General features: G+C 46.2%; 1 protein-coding gene across 4 annotated transcripts in view; it reads right to left on the reverse strand.

Moving 5' to 3' along the window:
• The window catches only part of ETS1 (v-ets avian erythroblastosis virus E26 oncogene homolog 1), a 139,486-nt gene that overhangs the window by 26,942 nt on the left and 91,124 nt on the right, over nucleotides 1-21,420 (reverse strand). For all 4 annotated transcript variants that reach the window (XM_010844675.1, XM_010844677.1, XM_010844678.1 and 1 more), the window contains 4 exons: nucleotides 11,126-11,245; nucleotides 8,643-8,843; nucleotides 4,915-4,992; nucleotides 3,495-3,743 (listed from right to left, as the gene is read on the reverse strand). In XM_010844675.1, the coding sequence (XP_010842977.1) occupies nucleotides 3,495-3,743; nucleotides 4,915-4,992; nucleotides 8,643-8,843; nucleotides 11,126-11,245 (648 nt within the window). The remainder of the gene's footprint in view (nucleotides 1-3,494; nucleotides 3,744-4,914; nucleotides 4,993-8,642; nucleotides 8,844-11,125; nucleotides 11,246-21,420) is intronic.

Genomic DNA, 21,420 nt, shown 5'->3' on the forward strand with positions numbered 1-21,420 from the left:
GGGAGATTAAATGGCTGATTGAGTCCAGCAAAGTCAAGAGGCCAAAGGATGTGACAAATGTGTATGCAGAAATACCTGTGAGTCAAGGCTGGCTGGCCTACTCTGACGTTTAAATCCCAGAAGAAAGTTGGTATATACAAAGTAATACTAGTAAGTTTCTGGTGTATCCTCCCCTTCACAACAGAGGAAATTCATTAAGACAATGAAATTCAAATATTTAATTTTGGTGTCCAAACCAAAATTAAATAGACAGTAATTAAGAAGGAAGATATATAACTTCCAAGGAAGATTTTTAACCCCAGATAAAAGAAGTTAAATATGTAATTTTTGCATTATCTACTCTTGTAAATTTCCTGAGCCTCTTATCCCTTCCAACACTGCTTGGAACAAAAACATAGTTAGTTATCTGCTTCGTCTCATTCCTTCTTCCAACCACTCATTCAAAGAACGGCAATCCCCAGAAAGCCTCGGAGCTGTCTGCCCCATATGCCAAGTCCACTGTCATATTTGCAACTTTTTATTATTATTATTTTTATCATCTAGTTAATACTCTGTAATGACCTACATGGGAAAAGAGTAAGAGTGGATATATGTGTGTATGTATATGTATATATATATAAACTGATTCTCTGCTTTATACCTGAAACTAACACAACATTATAAAACAACTATACTCCCCAAAACTGTTGTAAATAAAAAAACTTTAAAAAGAAGGAATTGTCCCTTCCAGAAATTCACATTAAAAGTCTCAAGAAAACAGACCCCAACCAAGAATGCAGCAGCCTCTTTTCAACAGAACAGGAAATTCTGTGGCCTCCCATAAAAAGGTGTTTGCTCATTCCAGCTGTCCATCTTAAACATACCAAAAGCCTAAGAAAGAGTTTATATTTTCATGAGGAACACCCCACCAAGTCCCCTGCATTTACACTCAAAAGTCCCTGAGATGATTCCGTCAGTCATTTTTATACTGGGAGGGCGTGGAGACTGGAATTTCCACTCGCTGGACAGCTGAGGTTCCAAGGAACCCCAGTAAGCAGGGACACTGAACGAGGCCATAACCGCCCCCTGGCAGCCTCTCAAACATGAGCCAAATGCAACTCTGTTGAGAGCTGCGGTTTATAGCAGGAGGCTGCTTTCATTTCAGCTCTCTTTCACAATCCTAGAGCTGGGAACCTTCATTTACGGGTATTTTTCTCCCAAAATGGGTTGGTTCCAACTAGATGAGTCGCTCAGTTAGGCTACTGTGTTCAGGGGCGGGGAAGCTCGTGTCCTCTAAGACATCCATCGGCTGGCTTTCCTGAGAAACATCTCGGCAAGGTCCTTGCAAAGCTCCCTGACCCCACCACACAGACCTCAGGGCACCCAAAGCAAGAGGTGGGGGAGCCCTGTGGCAGCCCACTCAACAGACCAGCCCAAAGAAGACAGTTCTCTGAGTCCAAGGAAGTGGAATAGAAACACTCTGTCTACCCAAATGCAGTCTGGGAACACTGCGATTATTGTTCATCATCTTCAACTAACAGTGATGCTTTCAGTCTACCCCAACCCTGCCATGGCAGAGTCAATCACCCCGCTGGAATACGTCCTGTTTGCAGCACTTCTCACTCGTAAAAAAGCAACCGTGAACAAAACGGTCTGCCCCCAAGTTTGTGTGGTGAGATGCTTGGTGTGAGCAAAGGAGAATGAGGCCAGAGAGCAAGCCTTCCTGTTTCTCTGTGCAGTTCACCGTCTGGCCCACCATCATTCATCTGGGGTCGCAGGAACCAAGAGAAGGAGAGGGAAGAGGCCAGTAACACAAAGCAAAGCCAGACACAAGGACAACAGTCCTGCCCAAAGTGACAGCACGCTGGACCACCCCCCCACACACACACACACCAGCAACAGTCCTGCCCAAAGTGACAGCACGCTGGGCACCCCCGCTACACATATGTGCACGCGCGTGCACAGCCTCACTGCACACTCACAGAAAGCCCCATGAGAAAGACTGGCGTTCTGTTGCCGTGACCCGCCTGAGAAAAAAGGTACACATGTGAGTGTAAGTATTTAAATAGACCTGCATCCAAAAATAAAGAAGGGGAAGGTAAAGCTGGTCCCACCCATCCCCTTCTGTCTGAAACACAAACACCCCATGTCCCTAGGAGGCAGATCACAGGCTGCGATTCTGCTGGGACTTCCCCTCCGCAGGCCTGCTGGGAGGAAGTGGGAGCCTGGACGCTCGAAGGAGCTGAGCCTAGGCCTCAGGACAGGGAGCGGGGTCAGCACTGAGCAAACATCACTGCGAGGCCGGCCACTCGGAAAGACTTCCTCCTGCTCCTCTTCCTGTCTGTAACTCTTTCCAGTTTATCCATCAGAAGAGTCAAGCTAGTTCTCCTGTTGACTGATCTGCAGCATCATTTCAAATATTTGGCAGAAAAGTAGATTATAGGACTGGCAGGAACCTGGGTAAGCTTCTGTATATTTGAATTAGAACTCAATAATAATAATAATAATGTGTTACCTAACATTTCTGGGCTTCTGTTCCCTTTTCTCTGAAACCTAATTTACTCTGATTTTAGGAAGAGTTCTATAATATCTGAAATCATGTCTTATTTCTGTTTCATTTTGGATAAAAGGTAACATCCAGAATATTAAAAAAAAAAAGAAAATCAGCTAGTTCTTCTCCCATGAGCAAGTCCGTCTTTATACAGGACTGTCCTTCTATCAGAGCAAACAGTCTGGACAGGTCACTAGATGGGTTGTGTCTCTGAGTGTTTAGGTCCCAATCTTTAAAGTTGAGGGTATTTAACCTTTTTTGGCTTTCTAAGGTCAGTCAGCTCTACTTAGAACCATGTAGCTCACTGTCAGTGAATATGTTACCTTTGTCATAAGAGTCACGGCAGTAAGAGAGAGTATCTAGTTTTGGAAGCTTCTGGCCACCTCTTTCCCTGGTCCTCTAGCTAAATACACACTTAGACCACACTGCTGATGACTGGTTCCAAATAAGCTGTTGGTTAACCATCTTCTATCTTCCCAAACCAAAGAAGTCACAGGAGGTTGGGAAGCCCAGGCTGAGAAGCAGAGGTCATCAGACACCAAGCCAGGAAGGGTAGTCCGACTCGGGAATATTCGAACACCAGGACGACGCAGAGATCAATTCTCTCTGGGAGGGTTCTCAGAATCATTTTTATGTGACTGTGTCCTCCTTAAGCAAAATCCTCTCAAGGAAAATAAAGCACCTAAAATTATTATTTGGTGAAATATCATACCTAACTAAGAAATGTGACCAGTCTTCCTGCCGGATTTCAATTCCACCATGGATCCACAGTCTTTGTTATCATAAAGCCTCGGCTAAGACTTCATGATACAAAGTTCTTAACAGCTAGACATTTTAAGACAGAAAAGCAAAAACTCAGGCATGCCCATGGCTAAGAGTGAGGGAGGAAAAAAAAAAATGGAACCTAGGAAATGCACCCAGTGAGGCAATTCTTAGAAACTTCTAGAGCAGAAATGTGACCTACCACGACTGGCCCTCCCCATGCACATGTTGTCTGGGGTCACCACTTCTTGTTTGATGGCAAAGTAGTCAGTCTGCAAGGTGTCCGTCTGCAGAGTGTCCCGGAGGATGACCGAGGAGTAGTCGTTCTCATATTTGAGGGAGAGGAGCTCCTCTGAGCTGATGGGATGGAGAGTCTGGTAGGACTCTGTGATGAAGCTGGGCTCGGAGAACTCCGAGGGAGGGACGCACTGGGCATGCTCGATACCGTAGCCTGGAAACATAGAGTGTGCGATTGGAGAGAGGAGAGGTGAGTACTGAAAACAGGCTATTCCCTCCCCATTTACAACGGCCCCGTGACGTTAACCAAGCTGACTACTTCAGGGAATAAAAGACAAATACTTGAAGTCAAAAGGGCCTGGGTTTTCAATCTTGCTCCACTACTTAAGGGCCATGGCCCTTGACAGACACTTCCCTTTTCTGACTCAATTCTCTCATCTCTAAAATAGGGATGATGGCAATCTTCCCCAGGGCATTGTGATGAAGATCCAAGGACAGCACACAACCAACCTTTCTAGCACACAATAAACTCATCGTTGTTGTGAGTATACAGATCATAATAAAGTAAAACAATAAAGGGAAAACAAACCTACTTAAGATACCCTTTGAAAGCAAAGCCATCAGATAAGCACAGCCCTACACTAATTCTCTTCCTCCAGCCATTCCTGCAGCCTGGTGAGGGTTCAGGCACCAGGAGGACAAGGCTTTCTGCTCAGAGACAGAACCTGAAGCTGCAGGGCATGCCCTGAAGGAAAGGGCATGTTCCCTAACCCTAACACAGTTCAAAGGGAACACTGTTGCACATTCTAGCAAAAAGGAAAGAACAAGATCAAAATCCCTGACCTGAACTTCTGTTGACCACCACATGGCCCAGGGTCAAACAGGACCACTGGAGAGAAGCAAATCGCAGTCTCTCTGTGACTATCTGTCACGCTGAAGATATCAGCAAGACCCCAGTGTAGGAGCACGCAGGTGAGCAAAACGTGCAACAGGCTGAAACCTTGTGCTTTGCAGGAATAACAAAGCAAATAAGCAAGTGTCTACATGTTTTCTGAGGTTTTGGTTTTTTTTAATATGGACCATTTTTCAAGACTTTATTGAATTTGTTACAATATTTCTCCTGCTTTACGTTTTGGTTTTTTGGCCACGAGGCACATGGCATCTTAGCTTCCCAACTAGGGATCAAACCTGCACCCCTGCTTTGGATGGTAATGAAGTCTTAACCACTGGGCCACCAGGGAAATCCCCAAGAATCTACATGTCCGGAGCTATTATTTTCTGTAGAATTGCCAGGCAGGAGCCTGAGATGGCCTAGGACAGGGTTCCTTTCCTAAGTTCCCATCACAGTGAGCAGGAAGAGAGAAGAGGAGCCAAAAGGAACTTACTAATGAAGTAATCCGAGGTATAGCGGGACTCTGGGTAGGGAGGGTTGACTCCATTAACTTGGTATGGCTTCACATCCTCTGCAACAGACCAGGAAGGAAGGGAACAAAGAAGTCAGCATGCAAGCAGTGCTCAGCAGAAAAGGACCCTGGAGGCGAGGACCACAGTGATCTCAGTCCCTCTGAGAGAAAATCTGCATGTTCCCTAACTGAGCTAGTGTCTGAGCCTCCCCTGACTGGAGCCTTGTCTATAGATGAGCTCACCAAAGTATGGCTAAGTTTATGATTTCAGTAGCTGGAAAAGGGGATTTAATATCTTGGAAAGCACGCCCATGAGTAATCTCAAAGGGCTGGGAAGGCATCCACCCTCTTTCTGATGGGTGCGTGTGCCGCCAGCCTCCAAGGCTTGAAGACATCTTATTGTTGTTGTTTAGTCGCTCAGTCGTGTACGATTCTGCGACTGTCAAGCTCTTCTGTCCATGGGATTTCCCAGGCAAGAATACTGGAGTGGGTTGCCATTTCTTTCTCCAGGGGATCTTCCCGACACCTTGGGAGTTTACCAAAATTAGTCGCCAACATTCAAACAGATCAGGTCCAACGTTTTTCAGAAACACAGGGCAATCTTTTTAGGCAGGAAGATTTTTATTATTTTATTATTCTTATTGCTATTTTATTTATTTTTGGCCATGCTGCACCACACAGGGGATCTTAGTTCCCTAATCAGGGATTGAAACCCTGCCCCCTGCACCAGAAGTATGGAGTTCCAACCACTGAACCACCAGGGAAGTGCAAGCAGGTAGATTTCAGAGCCTCCACTTCTTCCAACAGATATCTGGTATTTGGTGTTTTTTCCATTGCCCTCAGATTTCAAGTTCAGGCCCAGATAAGACACTAGTAGGGTGATTCTACTTGGTGAAATATGACAGAAAAGACACATAACCAAAGTTCTGTCCTGGTGCCAAGCTCCACGGGAATGAGATAGAACGCAGAGGAAGGTAACCAAGCAAGAGAAACTTCTCCACTGAACGAAAGTGAACTTGTAGATCCCCTAATGACCCTGGAATCTGGTGGTAGCCCCTGACTACTGTATGGAACAGTCGGATTACATTTCACTTAAGAATCAGATGTAGACAGAGGGGGCTGGTTTGGGTTTTTCCTCGGGTATTTGATAGCTTGTTGGGAGCAGAGACTGCTGGGAAAACAAGTTCATGCCTGCACAGAAAAACAGTTCCCAGCTGAGATAAAATGATTAAACTCTGCTTCAGCAGCTTATCAGATTGAAACATCCCCTGTACCTTTGGCCTGCCACCCCACCCAGAACAGCTATGTTTTTTTCTGCACTGGGTTGCCTTACTTTAATCACAGAACAAAAGCTGTAGCCTCAATACAAACATCACGCTCAGCTCTTGGAGGATCTGAAGAAGCACAGTCCTTCGTCTCCCTTGAAAATGGGTGAGATGTTCTCACACTCACTCCATTACTCTTTCTCCTAAATTCACTGGTATGATTCCTCTGCAGGAAGGTAAACAGCCGATTCACTGGAAAAGACCCTGATGCTGGGAAAGATTGAAGGCAGAAGGAGAAGGAGAAGGAGACGACGGAGGATGAGACGGATGGATGGCTTCACCGATTCAATGGACATGAACTTGGGCAAGATCTGGGAGATGGTGAGGGGCAGGGAGACCTGGCGTGCTGCAGTCCATGGGGTCACAGAGTCTGATGTGACTTGGTGACTGAGTAACAACAAAGCCGGAAGCTCCCCTCCATGAGTCCGTATCACTACACAAAGAACACAGGACGGGGAGTTTGGCTGAAAAGACCCAGGTGTAAGGAAACAAGTGATGTTGAGGAAACCACCTGACCTGTCCTCAGTTTACAGACAAGGGCTCACTCTAAGAGGACATGCCCTTCCTGTGTCCCACGGTTGCTTTGAGAACCCAAACGGACTGGTTCACAGTGCAAACTTTTCTGTCTATTCATCCTATTAATTTTTGAGAGTTTGATATTGAAACCCCAACTAAAAATCTGAATTTATCTACTTAAAAAATAATCACGTAGTGGAGCTACATGTACCTTTGTCTTATATTTTCCAAGGCTCCTGTAAATGTGTTATCATAATTTCATAATTTTAAAAAAAGAAAACGTATTTTCAAGCCCTTTGGAAACAAGGAAATGCTGTATAGATGAGTTGTAACCGACCAGAGCCGACTGAGACACCGTAGAACACCTGGCTGCCCTGGGGTGCTGACGAGAGGGAAGCGGTGCTTTGGCAGCATATATTTGGGTGACACGGTCTGATAGAGTCCACTACCATGTTTATAAGCCAACGCTTGCATCAGACCTGCTCTGAGCCTGCCGTATCCTTTCCCTCTATAAACAGGCGCTCACGTCAACACATTATGAGTGGTTTGTGTGCAGTTACGCCGAGATCACGGCGTGGCTTCAGGGAAGCCAGTACCGCCGCCCAGCAGTCCTGGGCCAGATTCACCTACTTCTCAATTCTGCTTATTTATTTATTTTTCAGCTATTGCTGAGGAGAAAGCGCGGGGCAGAGGGGGGGGGTGTGGAGTAACAGTTCTGTGCCCAGAGGAGTCTAATTTGGGTCTCTCCTGGGCATTGCAGAATGGAAAATATCCTTAAACAAAGGAAGGTATTATATGGAATAAAAAGTGCTAAGCCTGAGCTCTGCTCCCTGCCCCCCGCATCTGTGCCAGGGGTTGGAGCTGGTGACCACAGGGAAAGGGTGGGCCTGGGTCAGAGAGGGCAACGGGCTTCTAGGCTTACAGTCAGCTGGAGGGCACTGCTGACTGCTGGTAACTGCAATTTATTTTAAGAAGAAATTCAGAAAAATAAGCGCAAAAACACCCAAGTTTGCCGCCTGCTGCTGTTTCTATACTCAGCCCGGACTGTGGTGCATGAGTCACTCAGTCCAAAAAGGTTGGAAGAGGCTGGTAGGAGAGGCCATGTCATTACAAGGTTGCAACACGACGTCCTGATATAACCCTGGCTTCTGCTTCAGATGGAAAAGGTGTACCTCACGACTGCAATTCCAATCCCGTTAGTGGGCAGAGAAGACTGCTTATTAGGAAGCTCTGAAACACTGAGCTTGGATGTGGCCATGGATCTGGGGAGTGTGTTTCACGATTGCCAAAAAAAAAAAAAAAAATAGAAAGAAAGGAAAGAAATACTCTTTTGCTGGTTGTGGGCACTGCTTGTTCAAGCAGTACATGAGTCTAAGATAAGGACTGAGACTAGAACTTTGCAAACTGAGAAGCTTTAGGAGGTAAAGATGAAAAGTGGAGGCATCCACATATACACTGATATATGTAAATAGATAGCCAATGGGAATTTGCTGTAGGACTCTGGGAACTCAAACTGGGGCTCTGGAATAACCTAGAGGGACAGGAATGGGCGGGAGGCGGGAGGGAGACTCAAGAGTGAGGGGACATGTGTACACCTATGGTTAATTCATGTTGATGTGTGACAGAAATCAAACCAATATTATAAACCAAGAATTAATCAATTAAAAATAAATAAACATTAAAGAAATTAACGTTTATGGAGCACCTGCTCCCTACCAGGCACCATACGGCAGTCTCCACAGACTGTATGTGCTGTGGCTGGACGCCCAGATGACGACCTCGATGTGGCACCCCGCTCCCCAGTCGATTCCGGAAGCTGCCCCGTGCAGGCCCCACCTCCCCTACCCCACCCTGTCCTCATGCATTTACCTTTCTGCAGGATCTCCAGGTGTTCCCACAAGATGTCCCCAACGAAGTCTGGGGCCAGCTCCAGAAAGCAGTCTTTCCCCAGTGCGCAGAGGGCTGCCCCGTTCATACAGAACTTCTGGAAGTCCACACCCTTCAGGCTGAACTCGTTGACAGCCCACATCACCCAGTCCCGAACGTGGGTCTCTGTCCACTGCCGGGGATCTGTGGGAATAGATCAGATGATGTCCCAGCAGATCAGGGTCTCAACTCTTCCCTGAGCCTCGGAGACTACACGAAAGCACCCGACCTTCACTGAGACGTTCTCGGATTCACGGAATGAGGAAGGCCTAATGGAGTATCTTCTATAACCCTCCTCCCTGCATCCAGGTCAGCCCCATCTTCTCCCTCCCACCAGTTAGCTAATCACTGCCATCAGCCAAAAAGTAATAAAGAGTATTCTCCACCCATGGAACCTTCCAACAGGTTCCAGGAGTCTCCTCTCTCCCTGCCTTATTTCCATCAGACTTTATTAAACCTGGGACAAGGGAACAAATGACTCCTTTAACAGCAACAACGACAAAGTCAAGTGTGCTCTGGACATTACACTCACCTCTCCCTGCACTTACTCACGTAATTTACTTGTGGCCATTATGCTTAATTATTCTTATCTTAGTTAATGATGGTTAGTATAGTTGTCCTTGCATATCCAATGTGATTGGTTTCAGGACCCCCTCCCAGATACCAAAATCTGGGAAGGTGCATGTTCCCTTATGTATATAAAAGGGTAGGGCACACTCAGCCCTCTGTGTCTGTGGGTTCTCGCATCCCCAGATTCAGCCAACAGAATTGGATCTGTGGTTGTCTGAATCTGCCAATATGGAACCCTTGGATGAGGAGGGCCAACTACAGTAATCACAGCAATTAGTAGCAGTGCGCCATTCAAGTGATACTTAGTAGTAACATTACTGTGTGTGTGTCAGTGGCTCAGTCGTGTCCAGCTGTTTGCAATCCCATGGACTGTAGCCCACCTGGCTCCTCTGTCCATGGGATTTCCCAGGCAAGAATACTGGAGTGGGTAGCCATTTCCTTCTCCAGAGGATCTTCTCAACCCAGGGACTGAACCCGGGTCTCCTGCATTGCAGGCAGATTCTTTACCACTGAGCTACCAGGGAAGCCCAACAATGTTATTGGGCACCTGTATTATACCAGATAACCTGCAAAATATATACGTAAGACAGGTCCTCCATTGAGGGGCCATGTAGAACAGACGACACATAACCTTCACGCGTGGCCCTGGTTTAACATGACTACACCAGCTCACGGCACTGACCGCACTCAGGTGACGGCAGGGTGTGGTGCCTATAGCTCACCTCCTACCTCCTCTCAGTGTTCTCCCCTGCAGTCCAGAAGATGACGTGATAAGATGATGGAAAAGTGGATGGTCAGAACTCACTTTATTCTGCTTTATGACTGGGCTCTGCTGTCAGCGGAGGTTTGTGGGAAAGCAGAATATGTGAATAGGTGGACAGATTCATTCGCGGAATCTCCCTGAGGCCTGTGTCTGGCAGGGTGGAAGTCGCTCCCACAACAGTAGCTCTGGCAGGGTGGAAGCCGCTCCCGCAACAGTAGCTCTGGCTGGGTGCAAAGGCAGCCTCTATTTCTCTTACTCAATAGAAACGTGTTCCTTCTGCTCCTAGTTGCTCGGGAAATGCCACTTGGTCAAGGCTTAAGTCTTCCCCAGTCATTTTTCCTTTCTGACCACTCAAGTCACTTCCCTTTACATTCCCGAATAAACCCTTTCAGAGGAGAACGTGTGTGTGCTAAGTCGCTTCAGTTGTGTCTGACTCTTTGCAACCCTGTGGACCACAGCCCACCGGGCTTCTGTGTCCATGGGATTCTCCAAGGCAAGAATACTGGAGTGGGTTGCCATGCCCTCCTCCGTGAGATCTCGACCCAGGGATCGAATCTGCATCTCTTACGTCTCCTGCATTGGCGAGCAGGTTCTCTACCACCAGCACCACCTGGAATGCCCTGAGGAGATACCCAAGTATAAACGCATTTCACCAAAGGACATGGAAAAGAGTAAATTCCCAGAACTGTAGCTCATGGAGTTCATCTAATGGCAGCCAGAATGACACCAAGACCATGCCTTCCAAACTTGTCTGTACAACAGAGTTACTTGAGCTTTACAATTACTGATGCTACCAGCAATTGTGACTTAATGGGTCTGGGATCTGGCCTGGACTGTGGAATTTTCTGAAGATCCACTATCTAATGTTCAAACAAGTTTGGGCGCCACTGCCCTAAGACCAAGATGGCAGGGACAAGCCTGGGAGATCAGGGAGCATCAGCACGTGTCTACGCTTGTTCCAACAGATGTCTGTCCCAGTCTATGGCTGCTGATTGAGGGTGGTGAGTAAGTGTCCATCTCAACCAACAGGCGAGAAAACCAACTGTATCTCAAAGTCTGGTCCATCCTCTCTCCTTCCAACTACAAAACCTACCTTTTGGAATTCCTAGACGTTGCTGCTCTTTAGAGAAACCACTGAAAGTAGCTTTCAAGGCCTGAGACATCATTTCTTTGCTGCTAGGAGTTAAGAGCGGGACATCTGCACATTCCATATCTGCAAGGCAAAAAATATCATATGAATACAAACAAAAATGAAAAAGATGATGGATGTCAGCTAGACTGATGGTGGTGATCGTTCTGCAATATACACAAATATCAAATCATTATGCTGTGCACCTGAAAGTAATAAATACATGTCAGTTATACCTCAATTTTAAAAATGAAACTAAATAGGTAGTTAACCACCCATAAAATATAATAGAGCATGAATGGGCTGAAGGAGGCAAGCTGAGAAATAACTGTAGTAGCATCGTCACCAGGGCAGGTAAAATTTGGGGGGCTTTCCATAATGTGGTAGGGTCTGTAAAAAAAAAAAAAATTCCCGACTCTTGCCTTGAATGTCTGTATCTCTGACAAAATACGTCAATTCTTTCTGAATAGCTCTACCAGTTCCCCATAGCCTCTATTCATCCTTCACATTCACTGAGAATATTAATGTTTCTGCACACTTGCTGTTACCTCTGAAAAAGAAATAAGAGTATTCATTGGATAAATAATTCTTTAGCCCTTGCTACATGCAAGAGATTAGAGAAAGAACAGTGAACAAGACAGAAATGATTCCCACCCTGATGGAGCTTGGTATCAGGTTCCAGCAGGGAAATCAGTTAGTAAAAATCTATTTGCACAATTAAACTTCAAATACAACGTCAACAGGGCTTCACAGGAGTAGGAGATGAAGTGTTAACCCATAATAGTGCCCTTTAGGTCTGGAGGAATCAGCAAAAGCCTCCTTCAGAACACAGATGTTTGACCTGGGATCTGAAAGATAATTAAGAAAATTATTCCAGACCAGTGGTTCTGAATGTGTGGTCCCCAGATCAGCATCACCTGGGAACTCAGCCCCACCCAGACCTCCTGAATTACAACCTCTGAGGGGGCGGAGCCCGGAAATCCATTTTCAACACAGAATCCAGGTAACCCTTATGAGCACTGATATTAGAGGACTGAGATCCTAAGTGAAGTGAATAGCACAGCTGAAGATTCTGAAATGGGCGAAGAGAACCTCAGCTGCTTTAGTATCGAAATGGTCAGTGCAGCTGCGGCACAGTGACTGGGGGACAGCAGCTGGAGAGGAGGCTGAAAAGGTAAGTGAGGAGGGTGTGCAGGAATTTATAACTGTATCCTAAGTAAGACAGAAAGGCACTGAGGGTTGCCTGCAGAGGAATGACACGATTATATTTTGTCTGAAGAAGGATCACCTTGCAATAATTCTTTTTTTTTTTCCTGTCTCACTGCACAGCACGTGGGATCTTAGTTTCCCAACCAGGAAACTTCCCCATGCACTGGAAGTAAGGAGTCTTTATCACTGGACCACCAGGGAAGTCCCTATGATAATTCTATTTTTCATTTTTCAAGGAGCTGCCATCCTGTGTTCCTCACAGTGGCTGTAGGATTTTATCCTGTCACCACAGTGCACATTGGGCTTCCCAGGTGGCCTGGTGGTAAAGAAGCCACCTGCCGATGCAGGAGACCCAAGAGTTACAGGTTCAATCCCTGGGTGTGGAAGACTCCCTGGAGGAGGAAATGACAAGCCATTCCAGTATTCTTGCCTGGAGAATTCCATGCACAGAGGAGCCTGGCAGGCTACAGCCCATGGGGTCACAGAGAGTCAGACACGACTGAGTGACTGGACAACAGCACAGCGCACAGTCCCGCCTCCCTGCCAGCCCTCAGCAGCCATCCTAACACACACCAAGTGGTATCACACTGTGGTTCTGATGTGCATTTCCTTCATGACTAGTGATGTTGAGCATCTTTCCATCCGCTTACTGGCCACTTGTGTATCTTCTTTGGAGAAATGTCTATTCAAGCATTAATAGAGTTATTTGCCTTTTTTTGTCGAGTTTTAGGCATTCTCTATATCCCTCATAACTCAGTCAGTAAAGAATCTGCCTGCAGTGAAGGAGACTCAAGTTCGATTCCTGGGTGAGGAAGATCCCCTGGAGATGGAAATGGCAACCCACTCCAATATTTCTGCCTAGAGAATCCCATGGACAGAGGAGTCTGGCAGGCTACAGTCCATGGGGTTGTAGGAGTCAGATACAACTTAGCGACTAAACCACCATATACCTAGAAAAGTTGACAGCAAAGTCTTGAGGAGATATTTGTATACCTATGTTCATAGCAGCGTTATTCATAAGAACGAAAATGTGGAGGCAGTCAACTGTCCATCAACAGATGAAAGGATAAGCAAAATGCACCAATAGTATATACATATGATGCAATATCATTCCGCCTTAGAAAGGAAGGAAATTCTAACACACATTGCAACATGGATGAGACTTCCCATTATGGTAAATGAAATAAGTCAGTCATGAAAAAGACAGATTATATGAGGTACAAATTTATAGAGTCAGCAAGTAGATTAGTAGCTGCCAGGGACTGGAAGGCGGAGCGAAAGGGGTGGAGGGGGTGGGGGGTTGTGTCCTGGGAACAGAGTCTCAGTTCTATGGATGAAAACAGTTCTGGAGGTATATAGCGGTGATGGCAACATGGGTGTATTTAATTCCACTAAACTGGAATTTGGGCTTCCCAGATGGTGCTACTGATAAAGAACCCGCCTGCCAACGCAAGAGACATAAGAGACACAGGTTTGATCCCTTGGTCGGAAGATCCCCTGGAAGAGGGCATGGCAACCCACTTTAGCATTCTCACCTGGAGAATGCCATGGTCAGAGGAGCCTGGCAGGCTACAGTCCATGGGGTCTCAAAGAATCAGACACAAATGAAGTGACTTAGCATGCATGCACAAACTGTAACTTAAAAATGGTTGAGTTGGTTTAAGTTTTATGTTATATTCATTTTTACCACAATTTTTAAAAATGGGGGAAAAAACTCTTTCTTAGCTGCCCCATAGGGTTTAGGAGGTATTTCTGAATGGGTGAGGGAAGACTTGTTAAAAAGCTCTTGCATTAGTTGTGGTGAGAGATGATGGTGGCTTTGCCTACGAAGGTGGCTCTGCAGAAAAATTCAAGTGGGCAGATGTGAAGTGCATAGAGTAGACAACAGCTATAAACCTGATTTATGCAGGCGGTGGAGAGGAGTGAGATGCAACATCTGTAGAGTCACCCACGGGTCCTCTGCTACTGTCGCATGTACCTTCATCTCTGCTGTAGCCAATCCCTCTTGTACTTGCAGACCATGTTCAAAGCCAAGACATGCAGCTATGGTTCAAGTTGTAAGTCCTCCAAATCCACCTCAGGCACAATTTCCAACAAAAAGCGAAAAAGAAATGACTTGAGGATTCCTACGAGCTGTCCTGTGACCTTCAGACATCAATGCACTTCACTGCAGTCATTTACAGAAGCCCTCCTACTCCCCCATGTTTCAGGTGAAACAGACATAAAATGGCTGAGTTCCAGGCAGGGCCACTGAGAAGTTCCTCCACCAGCCATCTCTAAAACCTGTCTGGTTAAAAAGTTCCCAGTAGGCTAAGTCACTTCAGTCGTGTCTTTGTGACTCCATGGACTGTAACCCACCAAGCTCTTCTGTCCATGGGATTCTCCAGGCAAGAATACTGGAGGGGGTTGCCATGCCCTCCTCCAGGGGATCTTCCCCATGCAGGGATCAAACCTGCGACTCTTAGGTCTCCTGCATTGGCAGGCAAGTTCTTTACCACTAGAGCCACCTGGGAAGTCCAAAAAGTTCCCTGGATATACACAATGTGTTATTGGCTGGATAAAATGGAAACATAAAGGAGGGACAAAAAAATGACAACTGATGACCACTGAAAAAAGAAGCAAATTTATTGCTTCTGAACGTCAAAACGAATGGAAATTGTGAGGTGAGAAAAAAGGGCAGGAGCACTTTCCCATAGTTTGCTCTGGGCCAGGTTGTCAGGAAACCGCCCAGTGTCAGCCCTCTTGCCCTGGAAGAACAGGAGGGTTCACAGCCATGGTTCTCCCAGGCCCTGCACCGAGGGGGATCTGAAGTTCCAGGGAGCAGAGAGTTTGGGTTGCTTTGGGCCATGCCCAAAAAAACCTAGTGGAAAAATCAACATGCCTCCAGGAAGACTGACAAAATGATGGAAAATCCCAGATTGTTACAGGGGGAAAAGTGGGGGGAGGGGATAAAATGTTGATTACATAACATCCAGCCCTTTGAACAATGGAGTAATCATCAAATGAGTCACCAAGAAAGACATTAGTGCCTCCCCCCATCCCCTCTCTCCTCGCCCCAGAACAGCTATGGGACAGGTCCAGGAAGTCTCCCCTCAGAGTGGAAGTCAGTTTGATTCAGAGAAAAGGACTCTTTATTTAACCAAGAGTATGGCTTCTGACCGAAACACAGGAGTCAATCAACAAAGGCCGGATGAATTCACTGTCTTCCGAATACGAATCGACTCTCCTTCCCTTTGCCCCCATCCAACACGAATCCATGAACTTGAACTGTGTGGGTTCTGTTGTGTGTGTCTGTTCCTGCCACTGGATTTATAACTCGATGAAAAGGACTCTACGGATGGCAGAAACTGGCCAGGACAGCACATGTGGAAGATGAGAGCCAGGCCAAATGGATGGGCAGTGATGATTCTGTGAACTGGAACTGAAGGATGAGACTGGCAAGAAGGCCCCAGGAACTTCTCAACAGGAAAGCCTGGGCAGTCAGGTGCCAGGATGGTGTGCACGACTCTAGGCTGACAACACCCCACACAGGTTTCTGCTTCCTGTCTGGGAGCTGGCACTTCTGGGTTCTGGCTTAATTCTCTCCAAGGGAAGCAGCTACACTTACTTGTGCCTGCCCACCTTGACGCCATCTTCAAAAGCCTGATCTACATGCCATCAGCTGCAGCTGCACGGCACTCAAGGGCTGTGCCCCAGGGTGGGGATTCAAAGTGCCAGATCTCTTGAAAAGGTGCTCACAGCCCAGCTGGGGAAAGTCAACCCCACATTCGGGACACCTGCCCTTGATGAGCTCGGAGGAAGGCGTATCACAGTCCTTGGGCCCAAAGGACTCAGACAGGAATGTCAGAGCTTCATCTATTTTCTTAAAAGTGTACAATTTGGGGTTAAAAAAAAAAATCTAAACTCCTCTGTAAGTGAGTGGACAATCAGGCAGGATTGCATTTTTCAGTAGCACAGGGGTTCCATTTAAATGATGATGAATAATCACATTCAAAAGAGGATATTAATATAAAATATTAAACTCTTATCGTGTAGAATATGAACGCAAAAAAGTCCTCTATGTTGCTCATTTATGTCCATGCCAGTTCTGTCAATGATAATCACCAACAATAAAATCATTGCACAGGTGGAGAAGGTGACATGGTTTAGCCCAAGCAGGCACCTTTGCTATGCTTACCATACTTTGTCTCATTACCTATTACAATACATTTGCATTAGGAACCAAAAATATTTCTAACGTTAGCAATAGCACCTAGAAAGTAATGGAGGCTCCACAGAAGTTAACTAAATGTATTTTATGGACAAGTACTAAAACTGCCTCTGTGCTGATAATTGTAATTGTGGTGGTTGTTGTTTAGTCACTAAGTCGTGTTTGACTGTTTGCGACCTCATGGCCTGCAGGCCACCAGGCTCTTCCGTGGGATTTCCCAGGCAAGAATACTGGAGTGGGCTGACATTTCCTTCTCTGGGGGATCTTCCTGACTCAAGGATCAAACTCCTGTCCCCTGAATTGGCAGGCAGACTCTTTACCACTAAGTCATCAGGGAAGCCCAATAACTGCAATGTGTGTTAGTTGCTTAGTTGTGTCCAACTCTTTGCAACCCCATGGGCTACAGCCTGCCAGGCTTTTCTGTCCATGGAATTCTCCAAGCAAGAATGCTGGAGTGGGTTGCCATCTCCTTCTCCAATGGCAAAATCTTAAATTGCAATAACACATTTGTCTCAAAATGTTAGCTTGACCTGGAAATATATAGTAAGATGATATAGTGGAGACTCTAAATATACTTATGAAACAACCATATTACAAGTATATTAGATTTCTACTGTTGTTCAGTCACTAAATTTTGTCCAACTCTGCAAGTCCATGCACTGCAGCAGGCCAGGCTTCCCTGTCCTACATAATCTCCTGGAATTTGCTCAAACTCATGTCCATTGAGGAGATGATGCCATCCAACCATCTCGTATTTGTCATCTCCTTCTCCTCCTGCCCTCGATCTTTCTCAGCATCAAGGTCTTTTCCAGTGAGCCAGCTCTTCACATTAGGTGGCCAAAGTATTGGAGCTTCAGCTTCTGTTCTTCCAATGAATATTCAGGACTGATGTCCTTTAGGATTGACTGGTTTGATCTCCCTGCTGTCCAAGGGACTTTCAAGGTGCTGAGTCTTCTTCAGCACCACAGTTTGAAAGCATCAGTTCTTCAGTGTTCAGCCTTCTTTCTGACCCAGGGAATATTCCCTAGGACCCCAAATCTGAGTTAATGTTTATAAGAATCACCCATGTTTCTGAGAGGAGAGTTGTACAGAAGATGGAGAGTAAGTAACAGTCCCAAACTCTGTCCAATCAAGACTGCAGAGTATTGGAGTAGAAATGAACAGACAGCTTTCAGTGAATCAGGAGGGACACAACGAGCTGTGGCCTTTTTCAACACAGAGAAACATCTGCTTGTCGATCACCGTGACCTCGTCCTAAACAAAAGCTTACACACCTCAAGGATGTTTTAAGTCAAACGCAAAACAAGGGTTTCAATTCACTCATACGGAACTCAAAGTTAAGGCCTGCTCAATGGCAAGAACCCAACTCACTTGACTTTTCCTATCATTCTTTAAAGTTGTTTGAAACTGAATGGCTCGTATCAACAATGGTACCCAGAATCTAAGCCTGAAGTGGCGTTGATTCCAGAAGTTGATTCCATTCAAGACAAATAGCCTTGCTGACCTGAGAGGTTCCTCCTCTCCCCCTCCTCACAAAAATGGCAGGAAGATGGGAACATCTGGGACCCGAGGGTTAGGTGATGATTAGAAATCCAAGGTGCATGTTCCATTCGTATGCAGCCACCGGAATGGCCAGAGCATGGTGGATTACCATGACTACACCACCCATGGGAGGAGGGTACTGTCCTCATCAATAGCAGCAGGAGAGAAACACTGAGAATGCATGATACGCCTTACATCTGAAAACTACTACAGTCCACCAAGACCTTTCCCCAATATCCTCGCCACATGAAGTGGCGTGGGGTGGGGGTAGGGTGGGGAGGAGCAGGGCTAGGAAAGTATTACGGGACCTCTACCTCACAGATGAGGAAACCAGGACTGCAAGAGATCAAGAACTTGGCTTAAACTCTCATCTTTCGACTCACATCTACAGTCTTTTCATTCTGTTCTGCTGCTGCTGGAAATTGGAATGAGCGTGGGCTCAGTAGTTGTGGCTCATAGGCTTTAGTTGCTCCAGAAATCCAAGAGAAATCAGAAATCCAAGAGATAAATTTCTGGCAGCTAAGACAAAGCAAATGGGACTTTTATTCCTCAATTTGAAAATCTGATACATTGAGGCAGTGGTTAGAAACTCTGCTTTTACCACCAAGGACCTAGGTTCAATCCTTGATCAGGGACTAACAGCCTGCAAGCTGAGGCACAAGCAAGTAAAAAAAAAAAACAAAAAACTCTGGGGAGGGCAGTAAACTAGAAGGCTGGGATTGACATATACACACTACTACATACAAAGCAGCTTACTAATAAGGACCCACTATATAGCACAGGGAACTCTACCACCAGTACTGTGTCATGACCTATATGCAGAAAGAATCCAGAGAAGAGTGGATGTGACTATATGCATAACTGATTCATTCAGCTGTACAGCAGAAACCAACACAACAGCGTAAGTCAACTACACACCAATAAAAGCTCAAAAAAAATTAAATAAAACCATTCCCAGATCAAAGAAATCCAAGATTTCGTATGGCTCACCCCATAAAGACATAATTAAAAGCTATTTACAGAACTGTCTGTAATCCTGTCCTTTCTTGGAACTAAGGGTTGTGAGGCTTCCTTCCTTTCATACAAAGTGACACAGGATAGATGACAACCTGGCCTCCTTCCCTGTCTGCACTCACCCCTAAGTCACCCTGATGTGCAACTGTGCACATAATATAAGGTTAATTCGTTACATAAAGTCTGGTTGAAATAGGTTTCTTAAAGTGAAAGGACCAAGAAGAAACCTCATTCAACCGGAGAAGAAAAAAGGACAATTGTCACAAGTGGAAAGAGAAGATTTTTAAGGCAGGAGAACAGACACAGTAGGGCGTGCACCGGGCTTGCCTTGGCTTGTTGGTCAAAATCTATGGGCTCTCAGGTTTGCCACTAGTATAATCACACTGGGTAAAGTCACTCAACCGACGCCCTGTTCAAAGGAGGTCTGTGGATAGGTAGTGTCTACCCTTCACAGGGTTTAATTTTTAAATGTTTTTTATTTATTTTTGGCTGTGCTGGGTCTTCATTGCTGCACAGACTTTTCTCTAGCTGTGACACGCAGGGGCTACTCTCCAGGCGCGGTGCACAGGCTTCTCATCGCAGAGGCTTCTCTTGTTGTGAAGCATGGGCTCTAGGGTGCGTGGGCTCAGAAGTCGTGGCTCACTGGCTTTAGTTGCTCCAAGGCATGTGGGATCTTCCCAGACCAGGGATAGAACCCATGTCTCCTGCCATCGTGGCAGGCGAATTCTTTATCAATGAGCCATTAGGGAAGCCCCTATGGTTTATTTTTAAACATAGACCAAGGCAGAGAGAATAGTGTAATAAATCCATATTTAAAATCCACCAACACTATCAGTTTTTACTTCATCTCCCCTACACACACACACACACACACACACACACACACAGGAGAACAGTAAGGCTAATCCTAGGCAACATGCCATTTCACCCACAAATATTTTATTGTCATGAGGATATTTCTGAGATAAAGGAGGATCATACTATGAAAGCTTACAAGAAACAGATAAGCTCACGGAAAAAGAAAAGAAGGCTTCAGATTACTTTCCATGGTGCTTAAATCCAGGTCTACATTTCATCATCGGCCCATTAGAACCACAGGGCTTCTTTTAAAAAGCAACCCGACCATGATCTGGAGAGTGATGAAGCTGGATCAGAGAGGGATGACTGGAAAGCTCAGTGGTCAGCCATCACCCTTTCCACCCCCCTGTCCTCCAAGCAGAAGACTGCAGAGATAATCCTTCCTGACTGCTAACGTCCTCACGAACTTACTAGGAGTGTCTAGGAGTGGGCAGAAAAGGCTGAAGATTCTGGCCAGCACCCAAAGGGCAGATGTCGGACTGCCTGGAACAACAGAGGAGGCGCCTTTAGTCCTTCAGGTCAACAGAGACAGCAAAATAGCCGTGGCTAGTGACTGTCTCTGGAGTTACCTGTCCCTGGAAAATCCTTACTGGCCCCTAAGAAAACTTACCCTATCGAGATGCTAATATCTCAGAAGACTTGAACAAAGTATGTTGCGCAAACTCTCTCTCATTGATGGAAGGATGGGTTGGAGCTAGGAAGGAAGGGTCCCCTTTGTCCTACACTCCTAATTGTTACAGGCGCTAGAAACTCGGCAAGCCAGGACTTCCTGCTGAGGGAGTCAGTAGAATCCACAAAGCTGCTGGCTGAGGTTAATGCAAAGAAGGGAACCATGTCGCTCCTCTGTCCCTCGGCCCCATTTTCACAAGCCTAATGACGTGACAAAGCAATGAGAGACAGGCAGGATTCCTGGCTCCAACAAAAAGCAAGAAGAGCTCGGTGTGTCCCGGGATGGGCCGACGAGCCCAACCAGGCAGTTCATCACTGTCCCAAACAATGGGACACCCTGTCCCCAAAACAGATTTTCCTTATCAGTTAGAAAAAAAAACCAACTGCGCTTTTACCAACGCGCTCGAAGTCACCAACTAGTTTTAAAAAAAAAAAAAAGGAAGGAGAAAGCAGCTGCACAGAAAATTCCCAATTCATCCTCCAATGACCTGACTGAACAAAACTGGGAGCCTGTCCTGCCGCCTCGGGGAATACTGCACACTGCTAGGGTGCGGTGCGGCAACCCCAAAGGTCGATGCCTTTTCTCGCAGAGATGCTATCCTAGGACAGGAGGGCTGGTCCTCTGAGAGGCGAAGCAGCCTGCAGACTGCACCGGGGAAGCCCGGCCTGGGAACCAAGGCAGCAGAGACAGCCAAGCATCAGAACATCTGTAGGAAGTGACTTCAGTCCCTCCCTTCTCCCCTCGTCCACCCCCACC

Source organism: Bison bison, unplaced genomic scaffold (assembly GCF_000754665.1).
Source record: "Bison bison bison isolate TAMUID 2011002044 unplaced genomic scaffold, Bison_UMD1.0 scf7180017864205, whole genome shotgun sequence".
In the NCBI taxonomy this organism is placed as follows: domain Eukaryota; kingdom Metazoa; phylum Chordata; class Mammalia; order Artiodactyla; family Bovidae; genus Bison; species Bison bison.